Source organism: Macaca fascicularis, chromosome 13, assembly GCF_037993035.2.
Source record: "Macaca fascicularis isolate 582-1 chromosome 13, T2T-MFA8v1.1".
Classification (NCBI taxonomy): domain Eukaryota; kingdom Metazoa; phylum Chordata; class Mammalia; order Primates; family Cercopithecidae; genus Macaca; species Macaca fascicularis.
The window spans coordinates 16,615,335-16,641,725 of record NC_088387.1 but is presented as its reverse complement, the minus strand read 5'-3'; the positions used below and the strand labels follow the sequence as shown (position 1 = coordinate 16,641,725).

The 26,391-nt window shown below is 47.7% G+C and overlaps 1 protein-coding gene across 4 annotated transcripts in view; it reads right to left on the bottom strand.

The window, feature by feature from the left end:
- SH3RF3 (SH3 domain containing ring finger 3) overlaps positions 1–13,434 on the bottom strand; it is a 373,930-nt gene extending 360,496 nt beyond the window's left edge. For all 4 annotated transcript variants that reach the window (XM_045368867.2, XM_065526788.1, XM_045368869.2 and 1 more), the window contains exon 1: positions 11,566–13,434. In XM_045368867.2, the coding sequence (XP_045224802.2) occupies positions 11,566–12,138 (573 nt within the window). In that variant the 5' untranslated portion in view covers positions 12,139–13,434. The remainder of the gene's footprint in view (positions 1–11,565) is intronic.
- Positions 13,435–26,391: the final 12,957 nt, after the last annotated feature.

Here is a 26,391-nt window from a genome sequence, read left to right as displayed (position 1 = left end):
GAGTCACTGAAAACAGCCTGAAGAAATAAAAACAGAGACAGAAACTGCGCAGAAGGGAGACAAAAGAGAGGAATCCGCAGAAACCTGGGCTCTGGGGGTGTGGTTACATCTGTCCACCTGGATAAAGTTGACTAAAATGGGGTCACCAAGGGTGGATCCCAGCATAGCACTGATCCCTTCAATACAGCTGATATAAATGGCTCACACCAGCCAGAGACCACCCAACAGGGGTCTGGTTGTCAGGGTGCTTCAGGGATGTCCAGTTCACAGCAGCCCCAGACGGAAGGTGGGGGGTGACGAAAGCAAGGGCTTCTCAGCCCATGAAGATGTTTACAGCAACGATAGCACCGAGTGGAAAATCGATACCCCTGGGGCCAGACTGTGTAGGTGTTGACACTCAAAGATGGGGCATTTAGTTTGGGAACGCAGAGGAGATGTTACCTTTAACATCAATCACATTGCACAGACTGGCTATTAACCGCGTGTAGAGCACACAGGCCTTTTGCAGAAGGGGAAAAAAAATTCTATTTCCTATAAATTTAAAAAGCAAGAAATTGCTGAAGTCTGGGAAAAATAGAAAAAGAACATCAGTATGTAAAGGCATTGTAAGCAGATTTATGATTTGCAAAGAACCAGCGAAAGAGAGGGTCCATGGCTGGATGCAGCTGATCTCAGGAACAGAGAGAGAGAAGTCCAAACACGTGCGTCAACCACACGCAACCACACGCATCAATCGACCACATGCACCAACCACGTGCATCAATGCAGCCTTCAGAAAAGAAGCAACAGTGATGGTGCTGGAGGGGACGGTGGATAGAGGAAAAAGGGGCCTCCCAGGACTAAGCGGAAAGCCTTCTGCAGACCTGTCCTCTTCACCCCAGCCTTGTCATGTGAGTTATGTAGGCACAGTTTCAGTATGTCATGAGTCACTACCTCTGATCAATAAACCATTCTGTTTCTTTAAAGCAGCTATATTTGAGACAAACAGCCTCCATCTGCCTAGGAACACAAATTTGAACAAATTAAGCCCCAGGGGCGCTGCCCTTCGGATGCAGACCCCTGTCCACACAACTCCAGATGTCAAACTGCCAAGCAATGGACACAATGGTCTTTGGCAAACAGGTGATTGAAAAGCTCAAAAACTGCAAGTTTTAAACTCCATTGTTCAATGGGCTGCTGACCCACAGCAGGCGCCCTTCTGCACTGTGAGGCCCAACCACAGAATCTGACATACGTCACCTCATTTGGTATGCTGGGGACAACGACTTTAAATCCAGGAAAACTCCTACTGTGCACAAGTGAGAGCTTAGTTTGTCAAACCGAGACAGCAGACACACTCCCAATTCCATAAAGATCACATTTTTAAAATTAATTTTTAAAACCCAGATTTCTAGCATTGGAAGTCTCCCCCCTGCTGTAGTCCACAACACAAATTCAGCCACAGAAGGCACAAGAGGGCTGCTGCTCAGGATACAAGAGGATTATCTTTCTATTAGGAGTGTGACTGTGTGAGAGCATTCACCTTTCACACTGCACATGTTTAGACTACAAACTTGGTCCGGACAATGACTGTTAGTGACAAAATTAACCCATCGGCATCATGTACGTAATTTAAAAAAAAGGTTAGTCTCATTGGCTATCTTTGTTGAGGTGACATTAATTTAGCACCATCTACATTCTTGATGCTCTGCACGCATTATCTCATGCAAACACATCTGGTTTTAATTACCTTTGGCTGTGCTTGGGAAGAGAAAATAGGATGCAATTTTTAAGTTATGCAGATTTGGGATATGATTATAAAGAGTTAAGGAATTCAGTGGCTTATCCATAAAAAAGTAAATACGTGGATACATTTTGATAAATAAAATAAGCTGCATAATTAAATCCACAGACACCACCCATGACTCCACGTTCCCTGCCATCACCAGGCTGTGCCCCTTGCCTTCACGTCTCTTATTACCACATGTCAAGAGATACCTATTGGCTATTTGTTTACAGTATCCTCTGAATGGTCAGTTGCAGAAAGGCCTGGATCACTTCTGGTTTTGTGACCAATGTATATCCCAGTGCCTAACACAGTGTTTGCAACAGGGTGGATAGTCAGTACATATGTGTGGACTGAATTAATTCCTAACATCACTCATTATGGGCCAGACTTCAAGAGCAGCACTCACAGAGGGCCATGGTGACAGCTCCACAGCCCCAGCACCTGGGCCACCATTCATTCTGTGTGTTCCCTACAGCTGCAGCCTTCTGGAAGGGTGTGCAGACCCAGAGGAAGAGTGACCCACTTCCCCGCTGCAGATGAAGGGGAAGACTAGAATGAACCACCAGCAGCGGGCTGCCCAGGGGCTGCCCTGACCCCTCTCTGAAAGACCCAGTTCAATACAATACATGAAGTCCAGAATATTACTCAAAATTTGCTTGCCACCTCGCCAGCAAATGCGGCACCAAGCTAATTTTTAAAACAGCCTCGAAGTCCCAGCAACAGCAGCAACTGTCCATTCTTTCACAGTTAAACTCCCAAGCCTTTTTTTCTCACAGCAAAACTGAAGCCCCATTACTTTCTCCCTACATATTTTTTAGAAATTTCTATCTGAGAGGCCGGCCACAGTGGCTCATACCTGTAATCCCAGCACTCTGGGAGGCCAAGGTGGGCGGATCACAAGGTCAGGAGTTCGAGACCAGCCTGGCCAATATGGTGAAAACCTGTCTCTACTAAAAACATAAAAAAATTAGCCGGGCATTAGCCGGGCGTGGTGGCGCTTGCCTGTAGTCCCAGCCACTTGGGAGGCTGAGGCAGAAAAATCGCTTGAACCCGGGAGGCAGAGGTAGCAGTGAGCCAAGATCGTGCCACTGCACTCCAGCTAGGGTAACAGAGCGAGACTCCATCTCAAAAAAAAAGAAAAGAAATTTCTATCTGAGAAATAAACGTACGTGTCTGCCATTGCATTTATGGGCAAAGGCACTCCACACAGGCAAGACGTCCAGAAGACGGCCTGGCCCGAGATTCAGCTGGCCCAGCCCCAGCAGTACTTTCCTCAACCCACATGGGTGAGCACTCCAAGTGTTCAGTAATCATCTGAAGGATTCCTTGACCCTTCAAATCAAACAGCAACACTGGCAGGCAAAGCTTGGAGGATTAACCGATTAGTCTTTGAACGCAAAAACAACGGCTGATCAGGACGGGTGGTGTCTGATGAGATTAGTTAACCTGCAACTATTTACTGAAACGTGCCTAAGCCTCCCTCATCTTTCTTCTTTCTCTCCAGTATCTCTGGGTCCATCCTGAAGCAACAAACGGCATGCAGTCGCCCATGAATGTGTCTTAGATCCTAAATGATAACTCCAAATAATTCTCACCTAAGGTGGTGTGCTTTGATGGCCAACAAAAATCAAAAGAAGCTTCAGAAAACGTGCTGGACACTCCTGACCTTCATCGTTCTAGCCACAGCAGTAAGTTCTCTTGTTTCCTGAGCATGTGGCACTTCCAGAGCATCTGCTCAAGAGCCAGCAACCGGGAGACACCTCTGAAAGGTGCTGCCCGCAACACCAAGCTGCTCTCAGAAAGCCTCCAGCTGTGGGATGGACCCACCTCACCATCGTCACTCCCCACCACAAAGTCAGCAAGATTCAGAAAGCGGAAGTGCAAAGTCCTCCTTTGGCAAATCTAGACTATGGAAGAAGAAACGAAAAGAGGTGAGAATCCACTGCAAACTCACAAAGCCCCAAATCGCACCGATGCCACTTTCCTCATTAGAAATTCCTGTCAGATAAACAGAGAATACAAAGATATAGACACATGTTTTCCTCTGCAGCATATCACCTAACTAAATGGGAAAAAAAATACATTTCATTATAAATAGAGACCAATGCAACTGCTGTCCCTGGAGCCCCCAGTGCCCACTGTGGTGCCTGGTACACAGCAGGTACTTAAATATGTGTGCAGTGAAGCCAGAGAGAAAAGCATCAGCGTCCCATTCCTTGAACCAGGGTAAACACAGTTCCCTGCGAACTCCCCGATTCTCTGGTGAGGTCTTGCTCTCAGTGAGCCCGGCCCCAGCACATTTACAGGTGCTCGGTGCAAGCAGGCTTCTAAATTCTCTCACGCCTCCTCCTGACCCGAATTCCTGTGGTCAATCCTAATTCATTTAAACTCACATAAATTCATGTGAGCCTTATGCACACATTCCATTAAGTGGAAATGCAAATACCATCCTATCTTCATTTTTGTTATCAGTTAAAAAATGTAAACACGTGCTACCCAAGAGAGCGGTGACTCTTCTCAGGCCTCCTTCAGGTCTCCCAAAGGACAGCTGCAGCTGTAAATGCCCTCCAAGGATGTGCAGAGCCATCAAGGGCCAGAGGAGCCTAAAGAAGGCAGAATCCAAATCGTGCTGCAACTTTATACACTTTTTCATCCCAATTTCACTCAATGGGAAAAGTGAGGCCCACATTACAGGGTGCCTGCATGATCTGTAAACCATTCACTGTTGCCAATACCTTTAGCTTGACACCCTGTTCTTTCAAAGTTAATTAAAATTCCCATAGGATACCCATCAAGCATGCATTTCACATTCATCAAATCTGAAGATCTCCCAAGCAAGGCAAATCTGATAAAAATTGACCTTGGCCTCTTCAACTGGTGCTATCAAGAGCATTTTCCTCAGCAAATGCTTGCTGATGTGTGTTTTTTTTAAATGCACCTCAAAAAAGATCATGTTAACTGTAAAAGATAGAGATTAAATACAGATTGAACTGAAATGCACACTAGAAACAATTGCGAAACTGAGCCCCGAATTTGTCATGCTCCAGCAAGCAGGCAGGCTCTCAAAAGCCAGGAGGAAGAAACAATTGGATAGAATTCTGCTCAGCTCAATCACAGCAAGCAGCCTGATTCTAGGCAGCTGTAGACAAGCTATTGTGTCCTGCGGATGACAGAGGTGGGCTCGTTTTCAGGACAGCCTGCCAACAGGCTGGATCAGCAACTGAGCAGGATTATTTTCCCCTGCTGTTTTTTTTAAAGCAGATTATGGCTTAGACATTTCTTCCCTTTTAATGAAGTTTGTAAGAATCAGAAACACTGCCTCTGATAATAAAGATAAACTTGGAGCAAATTAAAAAAGGAAACCAACAGATTCAAGCAACTACTCAGCATAGATGCCCAGTAATGCTTGACAATCCAGTTTGCACAACATGGGCTGACTGAATCTAGAGGCAAAGCGTGGTATCAGACTCACAACACACACACACACACACCCATGCACATCCACACATATACACACACACATCCTTAACTTAGAATACTAAATACCACAAATCCACCAGCAGCCAGGCAGGCACTCTGAGGTGTGCCTCACGCTTGATAAGAGACTTTAAGATTGTCGTATTAGGAATAGGCACTGAAACGACAGCCAATCATGTGTGCCAGGCACTGTATGTACGTCATCCTATTTATCCAAAGAAGCAGATAGGGCCAGGCGCAGTGGCTCCCACCTGTAATCCCAGCACTTTGGGAGGCCCAGGCGGGCGGATCACGAGGTCAGGAGATCGAGACCATCCTGGCTAACACGGTGACACCCCGTCTCTACTAAAAATACAAAATATTTAGCCGAGTGTGGTGGCGCATGCCTGTAGTCCCAGCTACTTGGGAGGCTGAGGCAGGAGAATGGCGTGAACCCGGGAGGCGGAGCTTGCAGTGAGCCAAGATCGCGCCACTGCACTCCAGCCTGGGCCACAGAGCAAGACTCCATCTCAAAAAAAAAAAAAAAAAAAAAAAATACGAAGCAGACAGTATTCCTAATTCACTGATAAGAAGTCTCAGGAAAGCTAGCCCAGGGCACATAGTGAGAAAGTGTGGAAGCCAGGATTAAAACCACTTTCAGTGGGATTCCCACCAGTCCTTCCCCTCCTTCCACGTGTCCTGGGGGAGGTGGCAGGATATTGCCTCAAGAGAAAAGGTAGTCCTGTGTGCAGGCTTCAGATACCAGCCTGGAAGGCAACATTGTCCCCAAGAGTGTGATGGGAAACATGGGGTTGGGGCTGGGTACCATTTGCTCACCGACTGGGAGACCAAGTACAAGGGGAAGAAACCCTACTGTCTCCACTACTGGGTGTTGTCATGGGACTGTGACACCTGAAGCCACGGCCTCTCTTTGAGACCTACGGGGTAGGGATGAAAGTGAAGCCAACACAAGAGCAGAGCAGAAGGACACACCAAGTATGGATCAGTGGGGAGAGGGCAGAGCTGCTGCGTTAGCCAGCTCGGCCACTCAGGCTAATGTCCTGTTCATGTCACTTACATATTAATAGAGCTGCCTGGCACCTGTGGCCAAAGCCACAACAGATTTGATGCTGTTTCCTGTGGGCCACGCCGCTCTGCACACTCTGTGGGTTTACAAGACAGCAGCCTTGCACAGAAGAGCATCTGCAGCCCTGAGGCGTGGTGAATGGAAGGGGTGGCCACTGCTTATGTTTAGAATCTTGCCACTAACAAGCTGAGCCTGTGGTAGAGTAAGAGGACTCCTCTAACCAAGGCCAAAGTTAATCTTCCAAGAAACACCCCTATTAACTGCGTGCCGCTCAGCAATGAAATTCTGGAGCCTTAATTTGCCTACCTATATAACTAGCAACCTCACCAAGTTGTAGTAAGGGCCAGATAAGCCACACTTCAACACCGCTCAACCCTTAGCCCACAGCAGAGGCTTCATCCACGCCTGGTCCCAGTGGGTCCTCAATGAATAATAATTTAGATTATCCACTCGCTGGCTACAAACTGCTGTTTCCACGCTCAGGCGCCTTCTGAAAAGGACTTTGCTGTAACTCAGCTGTCATATCAACCACTTGTCTACTCTCTTGTGAGCTGTCTGGTTTTCTGTGAGGCCCCCCAAGTGCTGGTCTTTTCCTCTGGAGTCCTTATGACATCCAAGACCAAACCACGACAACACCCCAACCATCCAGCCAAACTGGACAGAAGGGCAGAGGAACGGAATCCTAACTCAATCACCTCCTAGCTCTCTGACTTGCCCAAATATCTCTCTGGGCCTCAAAATAATAATTAGACCAGCCACTTGGCAGGATTATTGTCAACTTTCCATAAGGTGATATAAGTCAAAGTGCCCAGCATGCAGCAGGTACTTAGTAAACGTTCAACACAAAATCTCGGGTACATAAGCAGTTCAACTGTTGAGAGCCAAAGAACATGGTAACTAGCTTCCAGATACCATAGACACCCTCTCTATCCCGGCCTCCACTAGCCGACCAGCTGGACTAATCAACTTTCTACGTCCTCTGTAACACAGCCAAAGTCACCCACACCCACCGGAGACTACAGCCTGGCAAGGCTGGGCCAGCCACTCCTGCCTGGGGAGGCCTGTGCTTATCAGGGATCTGTTGTCCTTATTCCCAACTATGCTAATGCAACTTGTACTTATAATGCTAAATATGCACCATAATTCAATAGTTTGTAACAGGGGAAGAAGTTTGAATGCAAAAAAAAAAAAAAAAAAAAAAGGCCCCTTGGGAAATCAAGATGACCATGTAGGAAAGACTCAAACACTGATAAAATGGTCAAATCAGGTGTAAATGAGAACATCAAACATTATCAGGGAGGACCTATATAAAATCTAAAAGCTGCTCTACACAGAATCCTTTGAAAGTCTTAGTCTTCACTCTATTTGAAAGAAACAAATAGAAAATCATAAAAGGTGACTGTGGTTTCAGCTAAAAAGACAATCTGGAACTGAAAGAAAGGTCCTCAGCCCTGTACTCAAAAAATGGTGGAAGCATCACACATGTGTGTGCTTATAAAATATTTAACATATATAATTTTATGATTCTCCAACTTAAAATATTTTTTCCATTAAGTCCCAGTCACATTGTCAAAGAGACATGGAAGAGACTTTCAAACAGACCCAATGTGAACATATACCATTGTACCTCAAGATACAAAATGCAGATAAACTAATTAGGCTCTAATGCCTACCTTTGTATCATCAAACGCACTGCTTAAGCTTTCTAGAGTTCTTTAATTTGTGACAATGTCCTTCCTTATAACCCTCACAGAATTCTGGAGTGACACCAGCCACTCCTGTAATCCCAGCACTTTGGGAGGCCAAGATGGGCGGATCACGAGGTCAGGAGATGAGACCATCCTGGCTAACACGGTGAAACCCCGTCTCTACTAAAAATACAAAAATTAGCAGGGCGCGGTGGCGGGCGCCTGTAGTCCCAGCTACTTGGGAGGCTGAGGCAGGAGAATGGCGTGAACCTGGGAGGCGGAGCTTGCAGTGAGTGGAGATCGCGCCACTGCACTCCAGCCTGGGTGACAGAGCGAGACTCCATCTCAAAAAAAAAAAAAAAAAAAAGAAAGCCCAAGCCAGTCTTGTTCACCTATAATAGTGCCTAGTACAGTCCAGGTGAACTGCAGAAGATGTTCTGTATAGGCTCAAATATAAGTCAAGGATTTTTTTAAAAAATTCAAAAAAAAAAAAAAGGAATTGTCTTATATTCCAGTCCTTATTAAATCACTTACATTAAAAAGCATGCTTTGAATTAGTCAATGTGGAACCACAAAACCCTTTTAGCAAGATTCTCACTGCACTGAAACAATTTGATTGATGCTAGCTTGGGATGTTAAAGGGATTTTCTTGCAAAATAGTGAAAACAAAACAATAAACAAACAAGTTGGCCTGAGAAATTTAGCATACATTAGCAACTGCAAGGGTTGGATAGTACCATTAAAACAGGACTGTTTAAAGGTCATTTTAAGGAGTAACAAAGAAGCAACACACATACAGTATTTGCCAACAGGCATATAAAAACACCAACAAGTCCCGATCTAAGGCTATGGGTACTCGTCACTGGGTATATGATTTCCGGGGCAGCAGCGTTAACTGACTCCAAAAACGTGCTTTATCTCAAACGGCTCAGGTGAAAGCACAGCTGAGAGGTTCTGCTAACCACGTCAGGGGACTCCAAGTACTCTGGCGATCACCAAAGCCGATGAAAAAGACGCAGGTAAAGAGTTCAGGAAAACACTGTTTCGTGCCCTGCCAGTAAAAGCAAATAGAAACTAAAACTTTTTTGAAAATAATGTTGTCACAAGGTCTAACTGTAACAAAATTAATAAAATAAGCTACACAAATACTTACCTTCTTACCTAAAAAAGTATACATATCCTAATTGACATCTAAAAGAAGATGTGAGGAGCTTCTAATTGGGAAATGATGGGACTGTCATATTTATGGTTACCTATCATGGCACATTAGTTAAGTAAGTGTCCCTCTATTAAACAACATGCAGCAACACCCAGCATTCAACTTTCCTGGGAGGAGTCAAGCAATTCCAATGGACAGTAAAGTATCTAAAGTAATTTTCAGCTGAAATCTTTGTCAACCAAATGTATAGGGTTGCTCAATGCCCCATACGGTATTACAATCCTTCCCACCCCTGAAGCATGTGCTGGACCTAATGCTATTATCCCAACATGGTAGAACAGTGCTAGTGTAGTGTGAATACAGCATGCAGGACTCCTGGTTATTAGTTAAATAAGTGCTCGTCTATTAAACAACATCCAGAAACATCCCAAACACAAAAAGTCATGAACATGACTATGTACCCATAAGGAAAGTCAACCAAGGGTCTCAAAATATGGTAAGTAAAACATCAATTTCCTGCTACTACTAAATGTTACTACTAAAAAGTTCCAATCTTCAACCCCTTTGATAAGTTCTAAAAGGTACTACAAATGCCACAGAATTCCCAGAGTGGCATCAAAGCTTCAGCCTGTTTCATTTCAGAGGTTACCTCCTAACCTCCTGGTCAAACACAAGTCCCCCAAGATAAACTAGGAGGACATCTGTAAAGAGATGGTCATCAGAATGTCCCAGCGTTTTACCAGAAGCAGGGCTCCAAATACCATATATCAGAACAGAAGAAGGTAATCCGCCTATTCAGCAAATAAAGATATTTAATTATAAATACCTTAGAACAAAAACAGCAACAAGGCCAGGAAGGAAGAGTTTGAAAATTTCTAACGCAAGCATTTAGCTAGATTTAATCACAATTAAAACCAAAGAAAAAAAATTCCCCTTCGGCAGGCAGCGCCCCCAGGTGACCCCCAGTGACTACCCCTGACTGTCGCCATTATTCCTGATCCATAGGAAAAAAAGCCCATTGCAGCAAAGAATGGCATTTAACTCAAGGTCAACATCCAAAAGTTCTTTTTTTTTTTTTTTTACCTTTTTTTTTATTATTATACTTTTAAGTTCTAGGATACATGTGCACAACGTGCAGGTTTGTTACATACGTAGACACGTGCCATGTTGGTGTGCTGTACCCATTAATTCGTCATTTACATTAGGCATATCTCCTAATGCTATCCCTCGCCCCGGCCCCTCCCCAAAATAGGCCCGGGTGGGTGATGTTCCCCTTCCTGTGTCCAAGTGATCTCATTGTCCAATTCCCACCTTAACCTTAGAGATTGGCAGTACTGCCTAAACCAGGTGCTAGAATGTTCCCAGCATTTCAGGATTACACATGGTGGAAGGACTAGGCATCACCAACTCCTTAAATAGTCAAAAGTAGAGGAATAAAGTTGTGTTTCTAAAGCAAATGATTATTCCAATAGACGACATGTTTTGTTTTGTTTTGTTCTTTTAACATTTAAGAGCTTTTCTCCTTTTAAACAAATTAACAAAACCCGGGTCCTTTTGTTCCCACTTAAACCAGCATCCCATGCCCTCTTCCCTGATGACAGTTCACAAGGTGGCAAGGGTGTGTAAAGACAAGCTGTAAGACGCTTTTAAAACCAAATCACTGAAGCCATCCAGAGAAGGTCCTTCGTCTAAAACAGAAGCAGTGAAGGCCCTAAAATGCGGCTGTACCAAAAATAAAAATAATAATAAAAATAAATAACCCCCGTGGGAATGCAACCCTGCCTGGGAGCCCAGGAGACGACCTTGGCTTCTGGTCAGACACTGCCAAGTCCAAAAAGGGCTGGGTCAAAAGGCTCCTGGAGCCTCCAGATCAACTCCTTCTAGACTACAAGGAGTTTGCGATCAGCATTCTTCCAAACCCCAGTCCTACTCTGCCTTCTGCCCTCCCCTCCTTAGCCAGACCGCAGGCAGGAGGCCCGCCGGCTTCCCAATGCAGCCATCAGAGCCCGGTCACAAACGTTAAGCTCTAACTTTTCTCCCGGCAGGCCCAGAGTGTGCAGAGGGAGTGCCTGGGGATCCAGAGGAAGAAGGTCCCGTTTCTAGAGAGATGCAAGGATGATGCTAAGTTGAAGACGCAGGGTAACAAGTCCGGCCAAGGAATCGGGGGTGAGCGGCGGGACAGGAAGGCGTGCCCACACCGCAGAGGACGGGACGCACGTGAACAAGCGACGAGGTGCCCTGGGACCGGATGCCGCCACCGAGCAAGGGAAGTTGGAGGAAGAGCAACAGCGGAGTGGGCCAACACCAGGCCACGCTTGGTCTCTTCCACACCTCATCATTGCCCCCACGCTGAAGCACCCACACACTCCCACGTGCCGTGGCCACTTCCGCGGAGACAGATACCCACCTTTGCCACCGGTGCGCTCCTGCTGGTCGCCAGGTCCCGCAGACTGCCGGTAGCGCTGCCCGCGGCTGCGGAGAGGAAAATCGGGGAACCCGGGGCGCTGCCTGTCGCGCCGCCCCCGCCGCCCGCGAGCGTGGGGGCCGCACTCTGGCCGGGGACGGGACGCGCGGGCGGGCTGCCGCCGGGGCTGGTGCCCGCGCGGGGCCGCTGACGGATGCCGTCCAGCAGGCGCACCAGCAAGATGTTGGCGGGGAGCTCGTCCACGCCGCAGCCCACCAGGATGCGGCACTCGGGGCAGCGCAGCTCGTGGCGCGAGCACACGATGCTCTCCAGGCAGCGGCGGCAGAAAGTGTGTTGGCATGGCAGCACCTTGGCCGTGGTGTCCAGGCGCTCCAGGCACACGGAGCACTCCAGCAAGTCCAGCAGCGACGACTCGTCCATGTCCTCGCCCGCCCCCGCGGCGGTGGCCGCCGCCCGCCGCCGCCGCCGCTCGCCTGGCCTGTCCTCGTCGCCCTCGCTCTGCGCAGCAGCGGCGGCCGCCTTGGATGCGCACAGCCAGGACGCTCCGAGCAGCATGGGGGAGGCGCCCGCAGCGGTCTCGCGCGGCTGCCTAGGTCCCAGGGCCGGCGGGGAGCCCGCCACCGGCAGCCGGCATCAGAACCGGGGAGCCGGGCTCCGCCGTGACTTTCTTCACCCCGGCTGGTGGCCCGAGGCTAGGGCTGTGGCGGTGTGAAGTGGCTCGCCGACCGGCCTGCGTGGCGGGGACCTGAGTTCCGCGCGCAGCGAGCTAACTCCCTGCCAGCCGAGCCCGCCCAGTCCTGCGCGCAGCGCCAGCGGCTGCCGGCTACACCTGTCCCGCCGCGCGTCCGCCCCGCGCGGGGACCGGGGGTGCTGCCGGGCCCGAAGCTCAATGGGTTCTGTGCTGTAAGCGGTGGCTCGCGCCTGGGAGACCAGCGGCAGGAAGTGCGGGAAGCGGCCGGCCAGGTCCCCGGGGAGGCCGGGGCGCGGCGTGCGCGCTCCCCCGCGCAGCTGGCGAGCCGCACCGCCCCCGCGACACCTCCATGCGCCCCTGGCCTGCTCGCAAGTCGCTGTTCTCCAGAGGGTTTAGCCGGACCGTTCCTCTTCCTCGGCCGCGAGCACGTGCGCGGGGGTGCGCGCGGAGGTCACGGTCACTGCGGGGCGCAGGGAAGGAGGCGCCGCGCCTGCAGGACCTCCCTTCGCCTCGGCGCACGCCGCGCACGCAGGCGATTAGCCTCGTCCCCTAGGACATTGCCAGGGCTCTAGGGAACCCCTCCTGCGCAGGCTTGGCCCTGCCTCCTCCAGGCTTCCGAGTCTTTTTCGGCTTTTCGTGAGCCTCAGAGAGGGACGTTTCCTGCCAACGCTGCTGCGAAGGAAAGTTTGGGCGGCGTTATCCCGACTGCCTTCCTCGCCAGCGCCGGCGAGCAGCTTGGGGACACGGCCGACGCCCGGGCATCCTCCCCGACGACTCCCCGGAGCGCTCCCGGTGCTGACTCCTTTCCGAGCGGCGTGCAGAAGTGACAGCCCCGGAGCTTCGTTCGGGTGTAGGTGTGGGGATGTCCCTCAAGGCAGGAGGGGAAGGCGCTCCGGTTGAAGGGGGTACCCCAGGGCCCGCGCCGACTCCTCCCGGTGCAGCCTTGGCTCTCTGGAGTCACGGGTCGTAGGTTGGCGCCGCTGCCCGCCGACCAGCACCCTGGCGCCAGGCGCCCGGCCTCGCGCCGCACCCTTGGCGGTGCTGTACGAGGGGCTCCACCGCCCGCTGCGGCGCAGTCTCGTGAACCCCGCTCCAATTTTTTCCTACGGAGACGCAGAGGAGGGGAAATTCGCGCTCTCCTTCCCGACGCCCCGGCTTCTGGGAGCGTCAGAGCAACGGAAGTACGTACAGGAGAACCGAGAGCAGCAGGGAAGTTTGGCGGTGGGCTGGGGTCGGCGGCGAAGATTCCCTGCCGTGCGCTGCCCCCTCGTGGCCGCTTTGCGTTTCCGTCGGGAACGGCTGGGTTCCCGTCAGGGGCCCAGCACAAACCAGGACTGGCTGGACGCTCCACAGCGGGTTCAGCCACGGCTAACATCAGAAGAGTCGCGGAGGGCCCGCCTACCGGCCAGCCTGTCCTTGTGGTTTGTGAAGTTGTATGATCTTTCTGTTATTCGGGAAAAAAGTAGTATTTATTGAGGCTGAAAGACCAAAAGTGTGCTATATATATTATTTAATCCTCTAAACAGCTCTGCGAGATAATTATTTTATTTATTTATATTTACTTACATAGCTTTAGACAGGATCTCGTTCTATCAGGCAGGCTAGAGCGCAGGGTGCGATCACGGCTCACTGCAGCCTCGAACTCTTGGGCTCAAGCCATCCTTTCACCTCAGCCTCCTGAATAGTTGAAACTACAGGTGCGCCACTACGCCTGGCTGAATTTTAAATTTAAATTTTTTTTTAATTTAAATTTTCAGAGTCTCCTTTTGTTGCCTAGGCTAGTCTCAAACTCCTGGGCTCAAGAGATCCTCCAACCTCGTCCTCACAAAGTGCTGGGAGTACAGGGGCCAGCCACCATGCCCAACCTATGATAATTATTTTAAACTCATTTTACAGATGAGGAAAGTGATATTCATACTTGTAAAGCCATTGGGGCTGAATTTTCATTTTTGTATCCCCAGAACTAACACATAAAGCTGACATGCCATTACAGTGTAAGCTCTCTGTAAGCTACAGATCGTTTCCACTATAATACCCTTAGTGCCTAGGGCAGTGCCTAGCATATAGTAGGTGCTCAACAAATACTTGGAGAATGAATGAAAGGACACCTCTCTCTCTCTCTCTCTCTCTCTCTCTCTCTCTCTCTCTCTCTCTCTCTCTTTCTGTCTCTCTCTCCACCTTCTCGTGATTTGAAGGCAGATCTTAGTATCTCAATTACACATACCCTGTGCTTATATCAGGATGCTAGTCCCGGAAGCTTTGCTTCTGATAGCAGCAGGTGGCTTTCCTAACCCAGATGTCTCTCAGCAGTGTGGAGTTCCATCTGTATGATTTACATCAGCGCCAACAACAGGGTGAGATGGAAGGCATCCCAGAGCTGCCTGGCTTCCCTTGAGGGCTGAAGGAAGGGCACACACCTTGCAGTGCATGGAAACATATTCACATGAACCACCTTTCACGCTTACCCTTGCTCAGGAATAAGGGGAATTTTTGAGAGGACCCAGGATACTTGATCCAAGAGCAGATGGTAGACACAGCATCCAAGGGGGAGCATAAAGAGGGGACCCGTCAGGCACTGGGAGGGCTCACAGAGAGCAAGGACTGCCTGTAATGACATCCCCGGGTGATTTTGGTTGCAAGCAACAGAAACCAACTCTAGGTAGATTTTAAAGGAAGCAGAATATACACTAATAGTAAGAGGCATCTCATAGGATCCCAGGCTAAGAGCTGGGCCAGATTAACACAGATAGAGAGCCTGCATTGTGTGTTGCTGACCCTGTCTCTAGTTGATGACTCGACCCTTCACTTTCTTGCACCAGCTGCCTCTGCTTCCCAACCCACGTGACAGAAAACATGGTCAAAGCTCCATAAGCCTTTCTTGCAACCACATGAGCCACTCCTGGAAGTTCTAAAACTCTTATCACTAGCATGGACCAGTGGTCATTCTTTGGACCCGTGTGCCTTGGCCACAGGAGCAGGATCATCTGCAACCTGGCAGCACTCTCTGTAGTCACACAGGAGAAGCAAGAATTTCCAGAAGAATTGCTATGCTGGGCAGTCAGAACAACAGATGCCCGTGCCAGAAGCTCACCGCCACATCTCTGCCCTCAGTACATCTTTATCTTGCACAACCTAAGACAAGAGCAAGAGAGGGCTACTGAAGCCCACCTTTCCCAGCTTTCTTCTGCCTCCACTTTACCCCTTTTGCCCCTGCCATAACCAGCACCCACAGGACACACAGACTGTGCACCCAGATGTCCACAGTGACTGGGCAGGGCATGAAATTAATGAAGCAGGGTGAACCCCAGGCAGTAGGGCCTGGTGGGGACTGCAGTGAGCTTCGTCTGCACCTTTCAGAGGAAGTAGCTGCTGCCCAGCTCCAGCCCTGGGGAAATGATGACCAAATGTTGCTAGATCTTCATACCTTTCAAGAGAAGTTGGAAGTGCTGCTTTTTGCATGACATCTCCTGATGTTCAACAGTTGGCAACCGATTCAGTTCTCAAAAACCACCATATTAGCCAAACAAAATAAATGTGTGGTCAGATTGGCCCATAGACCGCCAGTTTCCAATTTCTGGTTGAAGTCGCCAAGTACACTACGCTACAGTGTGAGGGAATTTAAGGGTGTGAACTAAATAGTTGAAGTATTACAAATACGGTCTTATGTTACTCGGTTACATTTGCACATGTTCAATAAGCCAATTATATAAGTAAATAATTGAGAAGACCTGGCTTTACAGCCATTCCTAAAAAGATCTGGGGATTTCAGTTGACCACAAGCATCCCGTGAGCCAACATGAGTCATCTATGTAGTACGGCTGACTAGAGAAGTAATGAAATCTTCAGATGCCTTCATGAAAGTTAAGGTGAGGGGTGGTCAGGGTTTGGAAAAAAATAATCCCATTGTCCCTCAGACTTGTGAGATTACTTCCAATTCTGGGTACCAAAAATTAATGACAATGTGGTAAGGGATCCGGAGGCCTCATCCATGAGTTTTAGTTGAAGGAACACAGGGCGTCTGTCCAGAGGAGAAAAAGCTCAGAGGAAACAGGACTGGACGGCTATATGTCAGGTTTTTGGCTGCCCAAAATTTGAACTTCTTTTTAGATTTGGAAGATGCTCCACGTGGTGATAGTCAGATAATTCTAACTCCCACCCCACTCTGCTAAGGTGTGGGAATGTGACAGGCTCAGCCAGTCAAAAGCTTCCCCTCCCCAACAACACTCTGAGAAGTAGAGGGACCTGAGCAGAGGAAGCACCGAGAGTTCAGCCACTGTGGGGCAGGTGGCCAGCAGCAGCAGTGCCTGCAACCTGGTGCCCGCCTGGTGGGCAGAGTGGCCTGTAGCATCTCAGAGCGGGGTAACGCCTTGGCAACAGGCCAACCCTGGACGTGACCGTCTGGTAAGCCTGGGCTGTAGCCTTCACTGCTTTCCTGGTCTTGCTGTTGATCCTATGGATTTCCCAATTTCATTTCCTTAGTTTCTTTTTTGTTAAATCAACCAGAGTCCATTTTTGTTGTTTTCAACTGGGAAACCAAATTCATACACATTATTTACGACCAACGAAGCCCCTCTATATGAGACAGGCGTCACTGCACTGAGCAGCAGCTCCATTTGCAGAACCCTGGAGGATCTCTACCAGGCATTGCACCATGTGGGGTTGAAGCAGGTTTAGTCAGGCAACCCTAAATGTGCTCATTTGGGGCAAGAAAAAATCTGATGCAGGGAGACACAAAATTGGAAGTTACTGGTTAAAAACTAACACAGGATGACAACAAAGCAAATTCACTTAATGCCACTGAACTATACACTTTAAAATGGGTAAAATGGTCACTTTTATGTTATGTATTTTCCCACAATTTTAAAAATAAAACTGCAGCCGGGCAAGGTGGCTCATGCCTGTAATCCCAGCATTTTGGGCGGCTGAGACGGGCGGATCACCTGAGGTCAGGAGTTCGAGACCAACCTGGCCAACATAGTGAAACCCTGTCTTTACTAAAAATAAAAATAAAAAAAATTAGCCCGGGCACAGTGGCTCACGCCTGTAATCCCAGAACTTTGGGAGGCCGAGGCGGGCAGATCACATGAGGTCAGGAGTTCGAGACCATCCTGACTAACATGGTGAAACCCTGTCTCTACTAAAATACAAAAATTTGCCAGATGTGGTGGTGGGCACCTGTAACCTCAGCTATTTGGGAGGTTGAGGCAGGAGAATCGCTTGAACCCAGAAGGTAGAGGTTGCAATGAGCTGAGATCATGCCATTGCACTCCAGCCTGGGCAACAAGAGCGAGACTCTGTCTCCAAAAAAAAAAAAAAATTAACTAGATGTGGTGGCATGCACCTGTAATCCCAGTTACTCGGGAGACTAAGGCATGAGACTCACTTGAACCCGGGAGGTGGAGGCTGCAGCATGTTTAGAGTGCACCACCACACTCTAACCTGGGCGACACAGCTAGACCGTCTCAAAAATATAATAAATAAATGGCCAGGCGCGGTGGCTCACGCCTGTAATCCCACCACTTTGGGAGGCCAAGGCGGGTGGATCACAAGGTCAGGAGAATGAGACCATCCTGGCCAACACGGTGAAACCTCGTCTCTACTAAAAATAAAAAATACCAAAAATTAGCTGGACATGGTGGTGCGCGCCTGTAGTCCCAGCTGCTCGGGAGGCTGAGGCAGGAGAATGGCATGAACCCGGGAAGTGGAGCTTACAGTGAGCTGAGATCCCACCACTGCACTCCAGCCTGGGTGAGAGAGTGAGACTCTGTCTCAAAAAAAAAAAATACAGATATATATATATATGTGTGTGTGTGTGTGTGTGTGTGTGTGTGTGTGTGTGTGTATATATATATATATAAAAAAAATAAATAAAACTGAAAAGTAAAATAACAGAGGAGTAAAGAGTCCAGTGCTAAGAACCTTGGTTTCAGTTATGTCCATGGGAGTTCATTCAACAACCTATAAATTGAGCACCAACTGTATACCAGCAAGGTCTTAGACCTTCCCTTGAAACACTGGCATTCTAGAAGGGCAGGATGGAACTGTCAAAAACAGGTGCAGCCATGGGTGAGAACTGGCAGCCAGCCACAGCACCGTGCTCTCTGTCCTGGTGAACTCATTCTTCCTCCACACAGCCCTATGAGGCAAGTATTAATGTGGTACCTTCATTTCACAGGTGAGGAAACTGAGGCAAAAAGAGACTATGTAACCAACCCAATGTCACACTGCTGCTGAGTGGAATAGTCAAGACTTGCATCCAAAGTGGGGAACTTGAGTCTATATTTTACATCCACCCAGCCCCTGGAGCTCATGAATAAGACCAGAGCTAAAAATACAGACTTGAATTCATCCGCATATAGGCAGTAGGAAGACCCAGGGGAGCAAATGCTTTCACCCATGGAGAAGAGAGAAAGGCATGCTTGGGGCAGAGCCCCAGAGAGCACCGTGCTTCAGGGGAAGGAAGGAAGGAGGGAGGGAGGGAAGGAGGGAGGGAGGGGGAGAGAGAGAGAGAAGGAGAGAGGGAGGGAAAGCCTCAGTGAGGAAGCCTGAGTTGGGATGACACAGGGCTTGAGAAAGAGCAAAAGAGGGTGGTGAGAGCTCAGGGCACCTGTCTAGTTAACACCCAGAGGGAGATGGATATGAGGGTGTCACTAACTCTGAGCCATGGCTGATACCTGCACTCTGAGAATGGCCACACGCATTCACCACTCTTCTCTGATGCCTCCTCCTCCCTGCAGTCTTCCATGATCTCCCAGCTATGTGATGTCAGGCACAACTGTGGGCTACATAGTCCACCCGGCATGGGTTCAAGCCTGTTTCTCCTGTTAGGGTTCAAGCCTGTTAACTGTCACTGTGCAAGTTATCAAGGCTGCTTAAGACACAACTTGAGGTGAGAGGAATTAAACACCACAGTGTTAAATTACCTTGTTTATTGTTTGGTTTTGGCCTTGGGTTTTTTGTTTTGTTTTGTTTTTTTGTTTGTGTGTGTGTGTGTAGTAGCATAATCATGGTTCACTGTAGCCTGGAACTCCTGAGCTAAAGGGATCCTCCCACCTTTGCCTATTGAGTAGCTGGGACCACAGGCGCATGCCACCATGTCTGGCTAATTTTTTAAATTTTTGTAGAGACTAGGTCTCCCTATGTTGCCCAGGCTGGTCTCAAACTCCTGGGTTCAAGTGGTCCTCCCACCTTGGCCTCCCAAAGTACTAGGATTACAGGCATGAGCCCCCACACCTGGCCTAAATTACTGCGTTGATGGGGGCTTTAGTAAGACAAAACTCATACAGTGGAGGCTGTGAAATCACACTTGAATCCTCCTATCCCTGCTACCCAACATCTCTGGGCTTGTGCCCACATGCACAGGCTGCAAACACCAGGGGCAGTCCTCAGCAATGGCAGATGACAGCTATCCTGTCCTTCAGGAGGGATAGCTTTACACTGTCCCCTAGCAGGGTTAAGCCTCACACAAGCTAACTTGCCCACAGTGAACCTGCTGATTTGCTCGTGCTTCCTCTCTAAGTCCCTTTCCAATCCCTGTTGACGTTTCCTGGGGGTCCCCTCCCAAATAAACTACTTGGCCACAAATCCTTCTCTTAAGATCTGCTTCTGGGAAACGACAGCAGTGTGGAAAATACTAAGCAAACAATGGGCACTCACTACCTGTAAATTTCTTTCAACAAAAGCGTGTTCCCTCCTGAATCCCTTCTGAAACCACATCTGTTCTTCTCATCCTGACTTGATCCCTCTCTCTCACAGTTGCCTTATCTTGCTTTCTTGAACTTGAGCTCCTTGAGTAGCAGACTCAAGCTTGTATCCTCCCCACTAACAAGCACAGTGCTTTACACCAGCAGGTACTCAGTAGACACCTGCTGAATACACACATGAAAAAAGATAGCCTCCTCGGCCACTGATTAAATGCCAGAGGTAGCAGGAGGAGAAGTTTTATTTTAGACACATGAGTTAGAGGTGCTAGCAGGCAGGGAGGTACAGATATCTGGCAGTTAGGGATATGATTCAAACAGGGCTCCAGAGGGAGGTCAGGGCTGGGGGTGTGAATCTGGGAGTCATTTTCCTGGAGGTGATAGATGAAGCCTCCAAGGGGAAGAGTAACCCCTGGTTTTTACTCCGGAAACTGCAGGAGAGCCTTTCCCACTAGCTAAGCAGAGGACAGGGGATCAGGGGGAACTTGCAGCAGGGGGTCTCATCAGTCACTGAGCTGCTCAGAACACTCTCCATCTGCAGGTTGCAAAATGCTTTACAGATGTGATTTAGTGCTACACAAATGTTGCCGTTCCCATGACAGAGAGGGTGACAGAGGAAAGTTCTTAAGCTTGAGAAATAGATGCTGTGCACCTATTTAAGCTTTCAAAGCAGTTGCTCTAGGTAATTGCAATGTAAATATCATCAGTGCAAGTGACGGGTTTTTTTATTCCTGGAAAGGAATAAAAATTAAGACTTTGTTTTTTAATTTTTAGACACCTGGGTCCCTGGTTAGGTAGAACTTCACTTTTTTTTTTTTTTTTTTTTTTTTGAGACGGAGTCTCACTCTGTTGCCCAGGCTGGAATGCAGTGGTGCGATCTCAGCTCACTGCAAGCTCCGCCTCCTAAGTTCATGCAGTTCTCCTGCCTCAGCCTCCCGAGTAGCTGGGACTACAGGTACCCTGCCACCATGTCCAGCTAATTTTTTGTATTTTTAGTAGAGACGAAGTTTCACCATTTTAGCCAGGATGGTCTCGATCTCCTGACCTCATGAACCACCCGCCTCGGACTCCCAAAGTGCTGGGATTACAGGTGTGAGCCACCGCACCTGGCCCTATCTGCTTCTTTGGATAAATAGGATGACATACATACAGTGCCTGGCACACATGATCGGCTGTCGTTTCAGTGCCTATTCCTAATACAACAGTCTTAAAATCTCTTATCAAGCGTGAGGCACACCTCAGAGTGCCTCCTCTTACAAATGAGTTGGGCAGGGTGACTCCACCCTACAAGTAGCCTGCAGTGAGCAGGGATGCCATGAGGAGCCCTGTGGGTGGTCACATCCTCAAGTTCCCACTCTGCACAGCCTTGGAGCCAGCCCCTTCAGGCTGCATAGTTCTTGGACAATTCAGAGGGAGGACCAAAGACAAATATCTGAACTTCTCTTAATCTGATCAGGTGAAGGCCTGAATGATTACTTGGAACATTAAGAACATTTTGAATATGAAATTGTTTAAATTGATGGGATACATCATTCAATTACGTTTCTTTTGGTCCATAAAAATCTTAATAAACAATGGCAATTTTTTCAACTTTAAAGCAATGTACATTTTACTCTGATGAGGTATCTCCTTGTTACCAACTGCAGTTTCCATAGCACTGTGACGAAAATATTTCAAAATCTTTTTCAGTATTAAAAATAATCCTGCAGTTGTCTATGTTTTCTTTTGCAGTCTTCAAAAGAATTATAATAAATTTTCTTCTCCAATTTGGAGACATAATATACTTTATTTTAATTTGGCTCAAGATCTTAGAAAATACTTAAACTTGTATGCATGGTACAGTTATTAAGCTATAGCACTGCATTGATAATACATTTAATGCAATAAAGAAAATCCCTTATTTAAATTACAGTCATAAGCAGAATGAATGAAAATTGAATATAAAAAAAGCTTCCAGCATAATCACAGCATAATTGACATTGAATAATATTTAACATCTGAATTCTCGTCTTGGCAGAAGTATATCCTAAATCATCCAAGGGGAGATTGTCAATTATAAATAATACTCATGTGTATTTTAGAAAAATGTGAAATCCTTTATGAAAGATATAGGGCTAAAGTGGAATAACCAACCTCGGGGGAAGAGCAATGGGACCGTTTCACGGACCAGATAATGGCGGTCCCCTCCTTATGAGAGAGATATGGATTGCGAATGTGCCAAGAGTTGTGTCCATTCTGCTCTGTAAATACCTAGACCTTTCTAGAATAAAATGCATGTTGAACTTTGCAAGTGCCTCAGTGGCCATTCTATCCAGGAACTCCACACCTGAGAAAGTGTCTTAGCATTTCCCCAGAGCTCCTACCAAGCTCTCAGATATTTCTTCAGGTCAGAGCCTCATGGCACCTAGGATGATGCCTTCTAAGAAAAGCCTGGTGGACGTTGCAAAGGCAAGTCAGTTATAGAATCACAGAGTCAAATTTAAAACTTCCTCATTCAACCATCCTGGTTTCACACTACCACCCCTGCAGCCAGGTGGTCACCCCCTCTGCCTAGACATTGCCAGTGATGGAGAACTGCCAGCCTCACCCCCTCAAATGACGGTCTGGTTTATTATGGGATCCCACGACTTAGAAAGTCCTTCCACATACCAGGCCTGTGTCCATCTTTCAGGGACTTTTATCTGTTTTTCCTTCTATAAGCAACTGGGAATGAAATCTGGTCCCTTGTCCACATGGCCCTCCAAATATTTGAAATCATGACTTATTGAGGTATTGTGCACCTCAGAGAGGGCACCAGTTGAGGTATTGTTCCTCACAAGAGGGCATTAGCTTCAGGGGTCTGCCCGCAGACCCTGACTCAAACGACAGATGAATAAAACATACACTGACACACAGATATTCTGTTTTGCCAGTCCAGTTGAGTGGCCAGCCACAGCGACAAACCTCTCTTGGTGTGTAGGCGGTTGGACACTCAGCAGGACTGGCAAAACAGTGTATCTGTGTGTCAGTGGACGTTTCATTCATCTGTCATTTGGGTCAGGGTCTGCGGGCAGACTCCCACAGCTAATGCCCTCTTGTGACGAGCAATACCTCAACTTTTTGTTTGTTTGCTGTTTGCGAGAATATCATCTGGTGGGCCTGGGATAGCTGTGTTGTCGTGCCTGCTCTTACACACCGAAGAACAGGAGCAGCATTTGTATAGCTTTGTCACAGGATGTCAGAGTGAAATGTTGCAGTTGTCTTTTGTGGCGTAAAAAACTACCCCAAAAACATGGTAGTTGAAAACGATGGTGCTATTTATTTTGCTCATGCATCTACCATTTGGGCAGGACTCAGTAGGAACAGCTTATCTCTCCTCCCCTCAGCTCAAAGGCTGGATATGGGGGTCCACAGAAGGCCTGTGTGCCTGGCAGTCGGTGCTGGTTGATCTTCGCCAGACACCATTATGTGGCCTTTCCATGTTAACTGAGCACCAGGGTGGCACAACCTTGGAAAGTGAGCCAAGTCTCATTTTTACAATCTTGCCTCAGAGGGCAGGCAGTGGCACTTCCTCTGCATTCTGTTCCTCAAGGTGGTTACAAAAGCACACCCAGAGAAAGGATCAGAGAAATAGACTCCACTTTTTGATGAGAGTGGACAAGGTTTTAGAAGAATACACAGGATCGAAAATATTACTGTAGCTTTGCTTTTGGAAAAATGCCAGCTCCCAAATGCTGCGGGTTTGCAACGCCATTGTAGAGATGGGCTTCTGCTAAAATGCTGAAGGCGAGAAGGGACACTCAGAGTGTGTGTGGCAGGGTGTAGAGTTCAGATCTAAGCCTGTGCATTTCATCCTTAAGGGCTATGATTCATTCCTTACAGTTTCACCCATAAGCTTGATCTAGTCACATCCTGATATTCAAATGCTTAGTGGTGCAATGGGTGTATAACACCATTCCTAGTCCTTCAGTATTCCCACAATAAAGCTGTATTTCAACTATCAGTAAATATAAACCTTTGAAAATACAAGATCTGCTTCTAAAAAATGGAATTTGAATTGTGGCAGAGTTGAGGCCAGTGCATGGTAGGTAGTGGGAAGGGGAATTTTGATTCATGATAAAGAATGCTGCTCCATTAATCCAGAAATAGAGTGGGCTACCTTGTAAAGCAGTAAGTTTTTCAGCATGTGATATTCAAGAAGTAACTGGACGATCATCTGTGCACTAGCTAGGGTAATGCTAGTAACTGTAATACACCCAACCCCAAAATGTCCATGCCTTAACACAATGAAAGTTGGTTTCCAATCATGTCCAGCATGGACATGATCAGTATCATGGTCAGTAGATGTCTACCCTGCAAATGATGATGCAGAACTCACACCCCATCCTGCTGCCCTGCCACACTGTAGGGTCTTAGAGTCCTCTGCTTCCAGCCAGAGGACTGTGCACAGCAACAACTCAGGCCTGAGTGACACATGTCACTTCCACTCCACCCACCAGTGTGAACTAGCCACCTGATCTCACCTGCATCCAAGAAGGCATGGACAGTTGTCTCCCAGACAACTCCACACCAGAGAACAGAAACATGATGTGACTGGCCTGCCACCTCTGTCCTAGACAGAGTGCAGATGAAACTCTTGCATTGGCCGCGAGATTGGGCCAATTATCTTTAAGGTTTCTACAACTCTAAGATTCTATACTTATAGCAACTGTATATTTAAATTTTAAATCTTGCCAAGACAGTGGGTGGGAAGGATGTCTCCCTCAGTTCCAGGTGTTATTTTTATGGGTGATGCTACTGATCTACCTTATGGCTTGAAAGGGAGCTCGCAAATATTCCAGCCCTTTCTAAATGCCATGCCTAAGTGATCGCAAGATTAAAGACACGGATATGTTGGAAATCAGCCAAGTTCCAATGATGGTAGATGCCATCTGCCTGGGTTAGTGGTTCAGAGACGATCAGGCCTCATTGTAATTTCCAACATCCTAACTCTGCTGCCCCCAGAGCAGTCTCACCCACTCACAGCATAAGCGCTGCTTGCCAGGAAGGCGAACAATGACTCCTATTTACTAAAGACCCCAGCAGGATAGACACCAGGGCATTATTGGGCAACTAGGATTTCATTTACAATTTACTACATGCCATTGCACAAAAATGCCTGTGTGTACTAGACTGTAGCCTCCCTCCTCTATATTCCAGCATTTTGTCTCAAGCAAGATCTGGAGATTAAGTGAGGAGGTGAAGGGGTCTCAGATCTCCAGGATCTGAGAGGAGAGGTTCCATGTGGCTTGTCAGAAGTGATTGTCTCCTATTTTCAGGGTCTGTTCTAAACAACTCCCTGAGATTGTCTCCTATTTTCAGAGTCTGTTCTAAACAACTTTCAGCACAGAACCAAAGGAAAGGAGGGTTGTGGGGTGGGGGGTTGCATGCTCAATTTTCCATATTGGGGGTGGCAGAATTTGAAATCAAGCATTCTTTTTATAACGATGAGAACATAAGGGCCATAGAAAAGTGTGAGAATCATTCCAAGACTACTATCTTCATGAAAATAAAATTGGTTCAAAGTCCTTTTAAATTCACCTAATTGCATCAAGATTAGTGTAGTTGAATCTCTAATCTATTGGTACAAGTTAAATATAATTTGCATCCACATTTATGAAGTCTTATTTTGTCTGTAAAGTATGATGGGATAATAAGTATTCATATCACATAAATAGAAAACATATTTTTATTAATCAGCACTGTGTTGCATTTGAAGGAAGCAATTTAATTAAACTTGCAATACAATAAATAACTGGTCATTAAAAACCTATTAGTGTTCTTGGATTTCCTGTGTCTGCATGCCTTTAAGTAATCACTTGCCTATACTTACCTATGTTATCTATAATTAAATACAAAAGCCATTTTAAAATGCCATTAAGGTCCTGAATGAAATTCGTAGCTAGAACTCTCACTGTGTCCGAGTCTCCCCAGGTCGGCTGTGCCCTGCATTCCATGTGTGCCTGGATCACAAGTGACATAGGCCTGAATCGTGTGCCCTGGGGCAAGAGTTTCGGAACAGTTCTCCCCACTTTTTTTTTTTTTTTTGAGACGGAGTCTTGCTCTGTCATCCAGGCTGGAGTGCAGTGGCACGATCTCGGCTCACTGCAAGCTACGCCTCCCTGGTTCACGCCATTCTGCCACCTCAGCCTCCAGAGTACCTGGGACTACAGGCGCCCACCACCATGCCCAGCTAATTTTTTGTATTTTTTAGTAGAGACAGCGTCTCACCATGTTAGCCAGGATGGTCTCGATCCCCTGACCTCGTGATCTGCCCGCCTCGGTCTCCCAAAGTGCTGGGATTACAGGTGTGAGCCACCGCGCCAGGCCTCTCCCCATTTTTCATTGACAAAACAATGAACCTTCTTGGAAAGGTGCCCTGCTCTTCAATTGTGTTTA